This window comes from Lissotriton helveticus, chromosome 12 (assembly GCF_964261635.1).
Source record: "Lissotriton helveticus chromosome 12, aLisHel1.1, whole genome shotgun sequence".
Taxonomy (NCBI): domain Eukaryota; kingdom Metazoa; phylum Chordata; class Amphibia; order Caudata; family Salamandridae; genus Lissotriton; species Lissotriton helveticus.
In genome coordinates, this window is record NC_136073.1 from 569400364 (window position 1) to 569412627 (window position 12264).

Below are 12264 nucleotides of genomic sequence, written 5' to 3' on the forward strand. Positions count from 1 at the left end.
AAGTAAGATGGCTGCCGCAGCACCCAGGGCACCCAGGCCAGGCAAGATGGCACAGTTGGCAGTCCCCGCTGCTGACTCCTCAGGGGGTCTCCAGGCGGCGTCACTCCAGGCCCCTCCACGCCGCTGCCAGATACAGGGAGAGGGCCGCCCCCACTGCCAAAGGAAGGGACCCACCGCGGTCCGATGCAGGGTGTGGCGCAGCAGCCGCCGCGTCTCTCCCGATCTCCGGGTCCGTGCACGCTGACCCAGCCGGCCGGCAGCCTCACCGAGTGTCTCCCCGTGGCGCCGCTCAACTCCCCAGTAGTACTCTCATAGGGGAGGAGGAGGCCCCATTTAATATGCAGCTGTCGGGACTCACCGCCGCTGGGCCGGGATATAGAAAATGACTGGCGCCTTCCACATGGCCACCCGGCCCAGGACAAAGTCTCTCCCTCCCAGCAGCTCTGGACCCGCCGTCCCCGGGACCCCGCGGCAGCGCCAGGCGGGACAATCCGCAGCCAGACGCATCTCCGCGATGTGGGCCGCCCCCGGTTGTGAGTGGAGGAAGCGCCATGCCGCACCGCCACACCAGCTCCTCCGTGCCGGCCTCAGGAACCACATCTCTGGCCAGGCGCACCAGGCGAGGCCCCAGCGCCGTCCTCTCCAGGCCGCCCCTCCACTGCAGGCTGCGCCGCCACACTCCGCGGGCCCCCAGTGTTGTCAGAGAATCGCCGGTCGGTACTCCAGCACCGCCAATAACCAGTTGGGAGTTTCAGGCGCTCAAGGCAGGATATTTGAACAGGATATATGTAGGCTGGCCAGAGCGAGCCTAAGGCACGACCGCCATCGTTGCCGGCCAAGCCACGCCCCATTGCCAACACGTTTAACTTTGTTATTTAAAGTGAAAAATGCTTTAGTATTTTGTTTGACTATGTAGTTTGTGTACCTTTTGATTCTGTTTAGTAGGTATGTAAAACAAAAGCATTGTATAAGATGTATACATAACAAACAGTAGGAAGGTGGGTTTTGTTCATTGGTTTGCAACAAGACCTTTTACAACTCTAGTGGAGTTTGTCTCAATAAGAGTCAGGAAATTGACAACGGAGCTACCCCGTAGTCCTTGAACTATTAGACAATCTATTTAATATAAATGAAAGAGCCAATCATCTTTGCAGTCTAAGAATGTATTATGTACGAACACAGACAGCTAGATACCACATTGTGACTACAGTATTGAAGAAGGTAAAGAAACGGAGTATTTCAGTGTTTATGAACTAAGTCAGTGGAAGCACACCATAACATTGAGTATTAGAAAGTAATAACTGCGAGACTTGTACTAGGTAGAGTTAATGAGTGGATTATAGAGCGGAATGTTTTATCTAACTATCAAGCGGGTTTTCGACCCCATGTAAGCACAATTGATCAAGTATTTCGATTTACAATGATTTATTGGTCCACAGTAATACTACCAGGGGGAACGTTATATGCAGCATTTGTTGATTTAAAATCAGCATTTGATTTAGTACCTTACTTTAAGCTGTGGGATTCACTAAAAGAGGCTGGAATGCACTTACAAATCCTTGGTCTTATTATTAAGTTGCAAGAGGCAAATTATGCTAAAGTAAGATGGGGGCAGCAGGTATTGGTATTGGTATTTATTTGGTATTTATAGAGCGCAGGGCGAATTGACTGATGCTTTCCCAGTTAATAAAGGTGTGCGTCAAGGGTGTTTCCTTGCTCCTACCCTATTTTCCCTATTTATAAATAGGGTAATTGCTTATTATTCTAATTACCCAACAGACGCTCCATCCCTTGCCGGAACAAGGGTTCCACTATTAATGTTTGCGGACGACACGCTCATTTTATCAAAAACCCAGTCTGGTCTGCAACGAGCCCTTGATCAATTCAGTTTTTTGCAATGACCACGAGTTGGCAGTGAATGTCGACAAAACTAAGTATATCGTATTGCATAGACATAAATCTGTTAAAGGCAGAGTAGTTATGATAATCTATCCCTAGAACAAACTGATACTTTTACCTACTTAGGGGTAACTATGGGTAGGAAGATGAATTGGGCGCCCCAACTTGATCGTCTAGTCCTTAGGCGAAACCAGTTAGCGGGAGCCCTATTAAAGGAACATAGGTTGTCTTATACTAAACCTATAGGGCCCGCTGTAGCAATTTATAATGGAAAAATCAGATGTTCTATTATCTATGGCGCTGAACTTTGGGGATTTGAAAAACTATCGCCCTTAGTCCAAGCGCAAAACAAGTTTTTAAGATCCCTGACTGCCCTCCCTCAATCAACTCCAATTAAGCCTCTGCTTTTAGTCCTAGGTTGTACCTCCATTGACGAGGTCGCAGGTTTTAGACCCTTAGCTTACAGGAGGAGATTGTGGACTACCGCAGAACTGGCACCCTATGCTAATGCAATGTTGCATGTTAGGAATGCAGACTTGGCTTCCAAAATTAAATAGCTTCAGAAGATTAAGTATACCTTGTTTGAAATGGGCTTCAGCTATCTGTGGGTTGACCCAGCAGGGAATACATTCCCTAGTAAAAATGACTATAAAGAGCTTTACTGGGATATGATCACCAAGAAGACCCTGTCAAAGGTGAGCAGTACGTCGCTCACAGGTATCTTCTATGACCACAAGTTTGTAACAAAAGCAGAACCATATTGGAATTTGATCACAAAAACTGGAGATAGGAAACTATATCATCAATTCCGTGTGGGTACCCTCCCATTAAGATCGTTTGTAGCTAAATGGGATAAGGCTCTGACGACTAATTGCCCATTTTGCTACACTAGGGCAGAGACAATAACTCATCTGCTTTTTGTGTGTCCGGTTTACCAGGGTCCTCGTCGTAGGTGGCTTAAGCTACTGTGTGCAAACCTTGGCACGAGATCCTGTATGACAGCTATGCGTATACTGGTAACGAAAACCCGTTCAGATATAGTCATTGCTATTGCAAAATTTTTGAGATGGGTAATGAGGAAGAAAAAACTGATGGCTGTTGAGGAACCAGATTTAGTCCTTAATTGTGACAATGTAAATAGCATATTTTAATAGAGTAACTGTATAGAATTTTACATATGATTTTATCCTTATAGTTCTTGTTGGGATTCAATAATGTTTGGTATCAAATTTTGTATGAATTGTCTGTTTTTATGGTGCAAATCTTTTATTGACACTTATGTATGTTTTGTGTCTTTCTGATTGTAAATTAGCGAATAAAGACGAATTAATTGAATTGAAAGAAGTGTGTTTTTCTCAAGGAAGTATTCAATATAGTGTGGTGTGGTAGAAGGTCATTACTTATTTATTGACAAATCCCAACAACTTGATTTCATGTAAGCATCAAAGTGAACATAACAGGCAACTCACGTTTTAACCCATAAAATAATTTTCTCAGGGCTGTAGAAAAATATTCGGGCATCCATTAAAATCTGAAGGATACAGTTCATTCAATATAGAAAATGCATAAGTTGTAAAGAAAGCAAATGAAGTGAACAGTGCCAGTTAATACTGTTTGGCCTTGTTGTGGCGTCTGTGTGTTTGTGTCACAATGTATATGCAACCGCTTTCCCACAAACTCTTTACCAAATGTACTCTTTGCAGCTGTTTTATAATCTATGTAGAAAGGCCTCAGGAACATGATGCTCCAATTGAAAGCCAGCGGCTGTATACTTTTATAAATAATGTACTTGTAGAGACCGACGTATGCCATTGAGGCGGTCTCTTGGCACGGAGAGTGAGAAAAGGAAATGGGATAATTAAAGCTTGGGGGTTTTATACCTGAAGAACCAAGTCTAAAGTGCCCCCATCCCCAGCCCCCATAAGCAAGAGTATTGTAGAATGCAATATGGAAATGTCCCAGATGCTAGAGAACATATATTGCATACTTAGGATCCAAAACACTACTTTACAACTTCGGTATTCGATATTGTGGGGAGGATTTGAGAAGGATTTAGCACAGATGATTTTGGTTATTTTTCTTTATTGATTTGGTTCAAGTGTTTGCGCAGAGCTCATGCACAGTTACATGCTCTGAACGTTTACCAGGGGTGGCTTAGTTTGATCCAAATTATTAGTCTTCAATCCCCAAAACAGGAGTAAATCCCCAATCTAACTTTCACCCTGTCTTTTTAATCTGTACTTTTCCAACTAGGGCAGAGACCTTTCAAATGTATCTCATAATGCGACACTGCTGAATGGAAAGGCATATGCTTGCTTCTCCTATGCTGATAATCCTGCCCTCTTTGTTGTGACTCCACAGGGACCCCACAGAAAATCAGAAAAGCCTCAAGGCTCAGGCCTAAAAGAATCCATAAGTTTTGGTTTGTTTGAGGTGATTGCAGCAACCATACGAAACCTACGGGAAAAAAATAAAATAAAAAGCACATCTCCATTTTGGCTTAGTACAGTGCAAACCCTGTTGATGATGATCTCATAACTCGCCAGAAATGTCTGAAGCTCTTCTCTGGACATGCTCTGCGTTCAGCCTGTGTAATGCCCAAGGATATCCCCCAATGCCTAGAGTTAGGAGTTAAATGTATGCAAAAAATTACTAAACATCTGCACAGAACATCCACATATTGTCCTTGTTATTAATACTATTATTAAGTGTGTCTAGAATCCCCTCCTCTGAAGAATACTAGGTCATGGTGCTCTAGTTTGCATTGTATTCAAGATTCTCCCCAAAAATCTTGGGGCATCTTTTGAAGAATGTGAATAAAAGTTTCTAGCATGGTTGACAATGTTGAGAGGATGCCATATTTCCTCTGCAGCCTGTAGAACCTTTTCATCTGAGTCTTTAGTCTCCCAATAGCGATGCATTTTAAGGATCTGAAGATGCATTTGTTATTGAATTACTCATGCTGTTGACTTTTGGCTAGTTGCTCTTGAGAAGAGCTTGCAATTGCTGGCCTCTTTTTTTCGATTTTGCAGTTTAGAAATTGTAAGAAATTGGACTATTAGTTTGGGGTGGGTGAGAACTCGCCTCATTTAATAGTCTCAATTCTTCTCATGGCGAACCACAACAGTCACTAAATAAACCTGTGCTTAACCCTATAGTAGCTTGGTACAAAGCAGTCAGGCTTAACTTGGAGGCAATGTGTAAAGTATTTATGCAGCACTCAAACTGTTGAAGTGAAAACTCAAAACAAGAAAAATCCCAAACAGATTTAGAAAAATAGAGAATATTCTATAATTAATAAAATAACACAAAAAGGCAAAACACCAATCAGCAGAACCATAGGTATGTATTTTTAAATTTTGAATGGAAAAAAAAAAAAGCCTCGAAGTGCCAATCTCATTTATCTGGTTGTGCTAGACCAGGTTAAAGTCAAAAGTTATAGAAGGCGGGTGTGATACAGGGACCAGGTTTGTCGCAGCGGAAAGTGTACCTTTTACTTGAGCATATTTATGGGGAAAAAGTGGTTGTCAACAAGTCAGTGGCGGGGCAACCTTGATCCGAAGTGGGTCTCTACCATGGTGGGTTGCTAAGGAGTGAGGCCCAAGTGTAGTCCTCAGTGAAGGTGGGAAATCTCTGAAGGGGCAAATTCTGAAGTCTATGCCCAGGAAGCCCTTGATGTTGATGGTACGCTGCTCAGTGACTGTTCCGAAGATGACCTCTTTGTTCGGACTTAAAAACGTTTCTGAAAGTCGGATCTCCTCCAGCAGGGCAAACCAGCAAGCTGAGGCTGACCAGCAATTCGACAGTTATTGCTTCAATTGCGATCCCAGTCTCTGTCTGTTCTCCAGCCAAAAACTCTGCAGTCCCAGCTTTTGCATTTTGGACAAGCGGAGTACGCTCTAACACCAGCGAAGGGGTGGGGGTGTAAGGGGTCAGGGGCAGATTCTTCAGGCAGCAGGGCCTTCACAGGTCCGAGTGTGCTCTGAGGAGAGGTCTATAGGGCCCGCTTTTATGTCCAGTGCCTGCCTGTGGGTGGAGGGTAAGCCTTTGTCCCACTCCCTAAACAAGTTTTGGCCAGTTCTTCCCCTTTACTGGGTTTGAAGCCAGCCTGTCTAGAGAGACAAAGGGGAGCCAGGCGTAGACATGAGCTTCATCTGCCACTGACAAGGTAGGCAGTTTTTTTTAAGCTCATGTAGAGGCTTGGTACCACCCCCAGGCTGTCAAAGGATGAGAGCCACCCTCCACACACAGAGCACTGTCTGAGAGCAAAACCCATTTCACCACACGGGAGCTATCAAGGGTCGGGTAACACTGGCAGAAAGGCTCTTTTGACTTTAGTCAGGAAAATTACAACTTTCTAAAAGTGTTGTTTTCAAAATAGCAAAACAACATCTGACTTGACTATTAAGTTGGATTTTAACTTACTATTAAAATAAGTCCTTGAATAATTTTTCGTGCTGCTTCTAAATTGAAAGTAAGCTGTATAAAGTGTTGTAATGTTACTCAGTGTTTTCCTATGGGACAGCCATCCTTGCCACAGTGAAAAACGACTTTGGAGGTTTTTCACTCCCAGGTCATGTTATACATGAAATATACATGTCTTACATTTTTAGATACCATGCACGCTGCCTTATGGGCATTTAGGGCCTACCTTAGTTGTGACTTGTATGTATTCAAAATGAAGGTTTAGGCCTGGTAAAAGTTTTTTATTTTGCCAGGTCGAAATGGCAGTTAAAAACTACACCCCCAGGCTGCAATGGCAGGCCTGGAGGCGTGTTTACAATTGCTGCCCTAGTGGGTGGCACAATGAGTGCTGCGGCCCATTAGTAACATTTAATTTACTGGCCCTGAATAAATTTAGTAGCATACACTAGGGACTTGCAAGTAAATTAAAAGGGCCAAATAGCTATATGGTAATTTTACAAGACTTAAACCGGAGAGCACAAGCACTTTACCTCTAGTTAGCTGGAGTAAAGTGCACAGAGCCTTATAGCCAACAAAAATGGTTTCTGCAAAAGAAAACAAACATAGGAGGTGACTCTGCAGGAAGGGCAAAGACAGAAGTGTTTTAATATTAGATTCACAATTGTAACAGTAACCTACCTTCTTCGTATGCACTTTCCCTATGAAAGCCATAACTCCCACACCAAATACAGTGATCCTTACCTCACCCTTGATGGAGCAGATGACTTCACAACTGACATAACTCACTGGAGACACAACCTATTACCATAACATTAGTTGTATTAATTACACGACTATTGCTTTGGTATGACCTCTTTGTTAATATTTTGTAATTTTAAGATATGGCAGGAAGTCCTCATGTTTATTGTTAATGTGAGTTCATAAGTGTTGTACTTGGTGTCTAAGTTATGGATTGCATGGCAGGCGTGTAAGCTATTTATGTTTGCGGAGCTAATCGTATCTGGGGAATTTCAGAGGTTTTCCATCTTTTTTTCTGAATCATAGCTGCACTTTAGCTGTTGGTTTTAAATTAATTTCAGATTTTTTTCTAAATTAACTTTTCTTAGATTGAACCCTATGAAATATCTGCCAAATTCCTTGTAGATTTTGTCAAATGATGCCGAAGTTATTAGGAAATAAACACTTTTGTGACATTCACCTACCTCCACCCCCCGACCAACGCCCCTGGGATGGATCGCCACAAATTAAAAAATATTTAGAATACAAATGCCTTTTCAACTGTCAAGATTTTATAATGTTATGTTTTCAAACTACTGAATGCATTTACACCAAACGAGGAAAGGCAATTCCTTGAGTAAAGTTCTCTTTTCATGCCAAGTTTGGTGTAATTTCAAAGGAAAGGAAAGTCTACAAATGAAACTTCCCATGTCAAACCCAAAACAAATGATTTTTTGTGCAGGTTGGTCAAACCGCACCATAAGGTATTAGCGTAACAAAAAAAATGCTTTTTGGTGGAAACTCTGACCGAACCATTAATGCCGTATATATTTCTCTGTAAGCTGCGTCCACATTCCTATCTAGCCCTCCTACCAAAGCACCGACCATGCTAACAAGATCCTGTCTTTCAGTTATGCAGATCAGGGTGGGGAGCAGTCTGAGGACTATGAGACCGAGGAACAGCTGCAGCAGAGGATCCTCACTGCTGCTCTGGACTTTGTACCAGAGCATGGCTGGTCTTCTGATGCCATCGCTGAAGGTGCCAAGGTAAGGAGTGAGCAGAGGGAAAAAAGGCACATACGGTGAAAATGGGATGCATAGTCAAGCCCTTTTACACAAATAAGAGGATTGGGCATATTTATGAGAGGCATAAATGAGTTTTATTAGTTTTTCATTGTGCTCCATCCACCTTATTTCATAGTTCACGTCTCTCACCATTTTGCTGCTTCAGTTTTTTTTATTGCAGATGTATCCTATTTTCTCACTCCTACATATTTGTGCCAGTACAGTTTTCAGAGTCTTCTTCATCCACCTTCTTCTCATTGCAGTCCTTGGATCTTTCTGCCGCTGCTGCTGGGATGTTTAACAACGGTGGCAGTGAACTGATCCTTCACTTTGTGTCCCAGTGCAACGGGCGTCTGACTGATCTTCTCGAAGAGGAGCACAAGCTGGTGCAGCTGGCCCAGGCAGAGTAAATATAACACAGTATTACTCAGTAATGTGCAGTATTGGGAATGTTTGTAGACTCACCTGTGTGCTGATAAATGAATGAGGTGAATGAGTAAGGTGGCGTCCTGGTAATACCTCCGCTGTTGCCCCGTGGGCCGCCATGGCTATACATTTTGGGAGGTATAGAATGCGTCAAGTGTAATGGACCTCTGGGTAGAGTGAAGGCTAAGGTGCTTGGTATATCCTGGTGCCTATGGGGAAACCGTGTCTTTCACTCACACCAGTCGAGCCTTCTCAGTTGCAGAGAAAATGTGTGCCCACCTTATGTGCTAGAGTTCAGAGCATGGCAAAATGAGCACAGTGACATCTAGAGCCTCAATGAAAGGCCTCTTGAGCGCTTTTACATTGGGGCAGTCAGACCAAGCATAATGGATTTTGCTTCAACCACCGGAGAAAGTCCATTATGTGCTGGGGTAGCCGGAACGAGTACAGTGAATATTGCACCATCTGAAGGCTGATGTGACTATATCTCGCACACTAGAAAGGCTGATATTTTTGGGGGTGGGAGTGTTCCCAGTGGTTTGAGTCAAAGTGTATTTATGGACTACAAATTGGTGCTCAGGGGTTATTCAGTAGCTGCTGCCTACCAGCCACACAGCAAGTTAGGAAGACCTGTTGGCCGCTGTGAGGCTACCCTGTGGCTTCTTTAGAGGAGCGGATCATTTAAGAAGAACAAGGGGTAGCCTAGGATCATCCCCTCTGGTTTAATGATTTCCTGACGAGTGCGGCATTCGGTTGTTTCCTGGGATGTAGGTACTTTGTTAAAACTTTGAGGATGTTTTTAATACTATTCCTTCTGCTGTGCTCCATAGGCTGTCACTGTCCTCCCATCATTACATCAGTTTTTTTATCTGTGAAAGCATAAGGAGGGATTCGCTAAATCTTAGTGCTTTATGCAGGCTGTAGTTCGGAGGCTGTTTTTAAAGGTATATGTGGCCAGATTAGAAGAATGCATTGTGAATACTTTGAGTTTTTTCGTCTTTCCTCTTACTGAAACGCGAGCCATTATAGGGTGGGTGGCCCCGTGCACTTCCATACTATTTTATGCCGTTGTTAATGTCCTTGAAGAATAGTTGTAGAAACTTGTCTATTTCTAACATATCAAGGTGACTCCCTACTGAAGTGGCCCTGGGTTCATGTTTTCCTATCTCCTTGTACTGGAGATTAATCTGTTGTTCTCTCATCCTGCCCTTCTGTTTATCTCAAGTTCTTTCTACTAGGCCCAAATGACCGATTTTGCGATTCCCAAATAGCGAATCCGTAGAAATGGATTTTTGGGGACGTATGTAATCTGTGATTTCCTTATAGCGATTCCCATGTAATCGCAATTGCTATTCGGAAATCGCTAAATTGAGATTTCCTAATATGAAATCGCACAACTTACACATATGGGCCATAGAGCATCTGGTAGCCTTAACTATAGATCAAGACAATACTCAAAACCCTATCCAGTTCCTAACAATCCAGCAGCATCTTCAGACATTTTGAAACAACACACTCACCTTTAAAGTAGTATGCGACTGGTGCACTGCTGCTATTTGGTCGGTCATCTGTTGGATGGTTTAGATCACTTAAAAAGTCGAATCGACATGTTTAGAATTAGTGTGAAAAGATTAATGAAACCCTAAGACATACAATACATCATTCTAAAGATTAACTGATGACAGCAATAAGACACAAAAGCAAGGATTCTAAAGTTGACCAAAAAACACATAGAGGATCTAGTGAAAGATGGTTGGGGATAAGTGGTTCAGCCGAAGGTGTTAGTTTAGCACCGAAGTAAAGGTGATTAGGGGTATACAGTGGGGCTGAAACGAAAAGTAAGAGGATGGCTCTCCAGCTGAAAGGGGATGGGTATGAACTGGGACAGCGGCAGAGAAAGGTAACCTTCTTATGGGGATGTCTCCTTGTTATACAAACTAATGGTGCATCAGTAAAAGGTGGATGGCAGTACAAACCATGTAGGAAGCAAGGCTTGTAGTGCACAAGAATACTCCTATAAATTATTATGTGAAAATATTATGTTTTAAATTAGGAATTCAAATGTAGTTTATTGTTCATCTGCTAACAAAGTTGTGGTACCCACTAGAACAGCTAATGTAGCAGTAACTCGTAATGATTTCTGATTATTAAAACTAGCTCTCATTTTGGAAGAGGTTCGAGATCCCTATTTTATGATGTGAAAAATGTGAGGTGTTGGATTGCTTTGATCTGGTTTTGTGGGGTGCATCGTGCAGGATGGTGGTGTCGATCCTGCAGCTAAGGTTTGGGTGATAGTGTAAGGAGAAAGAAAATGAGACGTGTAGGACCTTCCTTCTGGACGGACGCCAAAAACTCTTCTTATTCAGGTATGCCTAATTAGCAAACCTGACCAATTACCTGTATACCCACTTAACTAACAACCAGTTTCCATTGTGAATAAATGAAACCATCATGTCTATACTATATGTCCTCATAGTCAAATTGTCCAATATTCCATTGTGATAAAACAATTAAGTCTTGCTGTCTTTCCGAAATTGCATTTGTTGATCACAATTTCTTAAGTACTGGTTGATGTAATCTCTATTCAGTGTTTCTCTTTGAGGTACGTTCCCAGTAAATAAATTACAGCATGCACATTTTGCAAGACACATATATATGTACTGATTTTCATTGATGTACCTGTGGTCATGGTTTACTGTACTACACCATGCTAATGGACCCTGTAAGTCTTGTCTTCATTGACTGCTGGTTGTGTTTATTTATATCCTATTAAATGTTGGTTAAAATTGGACCTATTCGTTATCTTTGTACATGGACTGTAAAAAATATTAGCACTGTTATCCATCTTTGTTGATATTTCACGTGCCCACTTAACGTCTGTGCCCCATCTGCCCTTTTGCTTATTGTTGCCTGTGGCACCTCCACACCTTGCCCAGTTGATCTCCTTCGCAGTGGATCCCTTGGGACTTTAACACCATGGTCCTTCACGCTTATGTCCATAAGAATTGTTGATGCGCTCTCCTATAAAGTCCTTTACTTACTATGCTGTCCCCACCCCTCCATCGAATCCAAGCACTTCTCTGGAACAATCTGGAGAAGAGCGAATGAATGTAGTTGGGCATTCCTTCATCTCTGGTGGTCTAACTGGCCAAAGATGGCCGCGCCTGCCAGCAGAGACAGCTGTGTGAGGTTTCACCAATAGTTGAGACTGGAGAGAAGCCAAATACAAGAAGTGTTACACGCACCCGGGTACTCTTGGGATTCAGCCTCATGGTATTACCAGTGCTCATGCACTGTTCCAACCTTCCATGCTAGTCAGTCCGGCTGGCCCACTCTTAGAAATTAGGGAGGAGGGGATATATGGACGAGAGAAAGTAGCCGGTAGGTGTTTCCCGTGTTAGAACACTGAAACCGCTGAGGCTCCATGGATGGCTTGACATTCTCTCTCTGTATCTGGTTAGGAGGGAGAGCATGGACGGAGGATCAGTGTTGGTGCAAGTGAGTAAGTTGCCCTTTTGCCCCACCCAGGAAGAAGAAGACCGATCAGTTTCTGAGGGATGCAGTGGAAACCCGGCTGCGGATGCTCATCCCTTACATCCAGACCTGGCCCCAGGTACACATTCACTCTGAGAGGTTGGTGCACACTGAGGAGTGCACGCTAAGAGGTTGGTGCTCACGAAGGTGAATTCATCATACTGGATTGCAGAGCTGAACGTGACACGTGTAACAACA

General features: G+C 43.1%; 1 protein-coding gene across 1 annotated transcript in view; it reads left to right on the forward strand.

Moving 5' to 3' along the window:
* The window catches only part of COQ9 (coenzyme Q9), a 70291-nt gene that overhangs the window by 43364 nt on the left and 14663 nt on the right, over nt 1-12264 (forward strand). The window contains exons 3-5 of the mRNA XM_078670552.1: nt 7953-8088; nt 8370-8512; nt 12061-12145. Coding sequence (XP_078526678.1) covers nt 7953-8088; nt 8370-8512; nt 12061-12145 — 364 coding nt within the window. The remainder of the gene's footprint in view (nt 1-7952; nt 8089-8369; nt 8513-12060; nt 12146-12264) is intronic.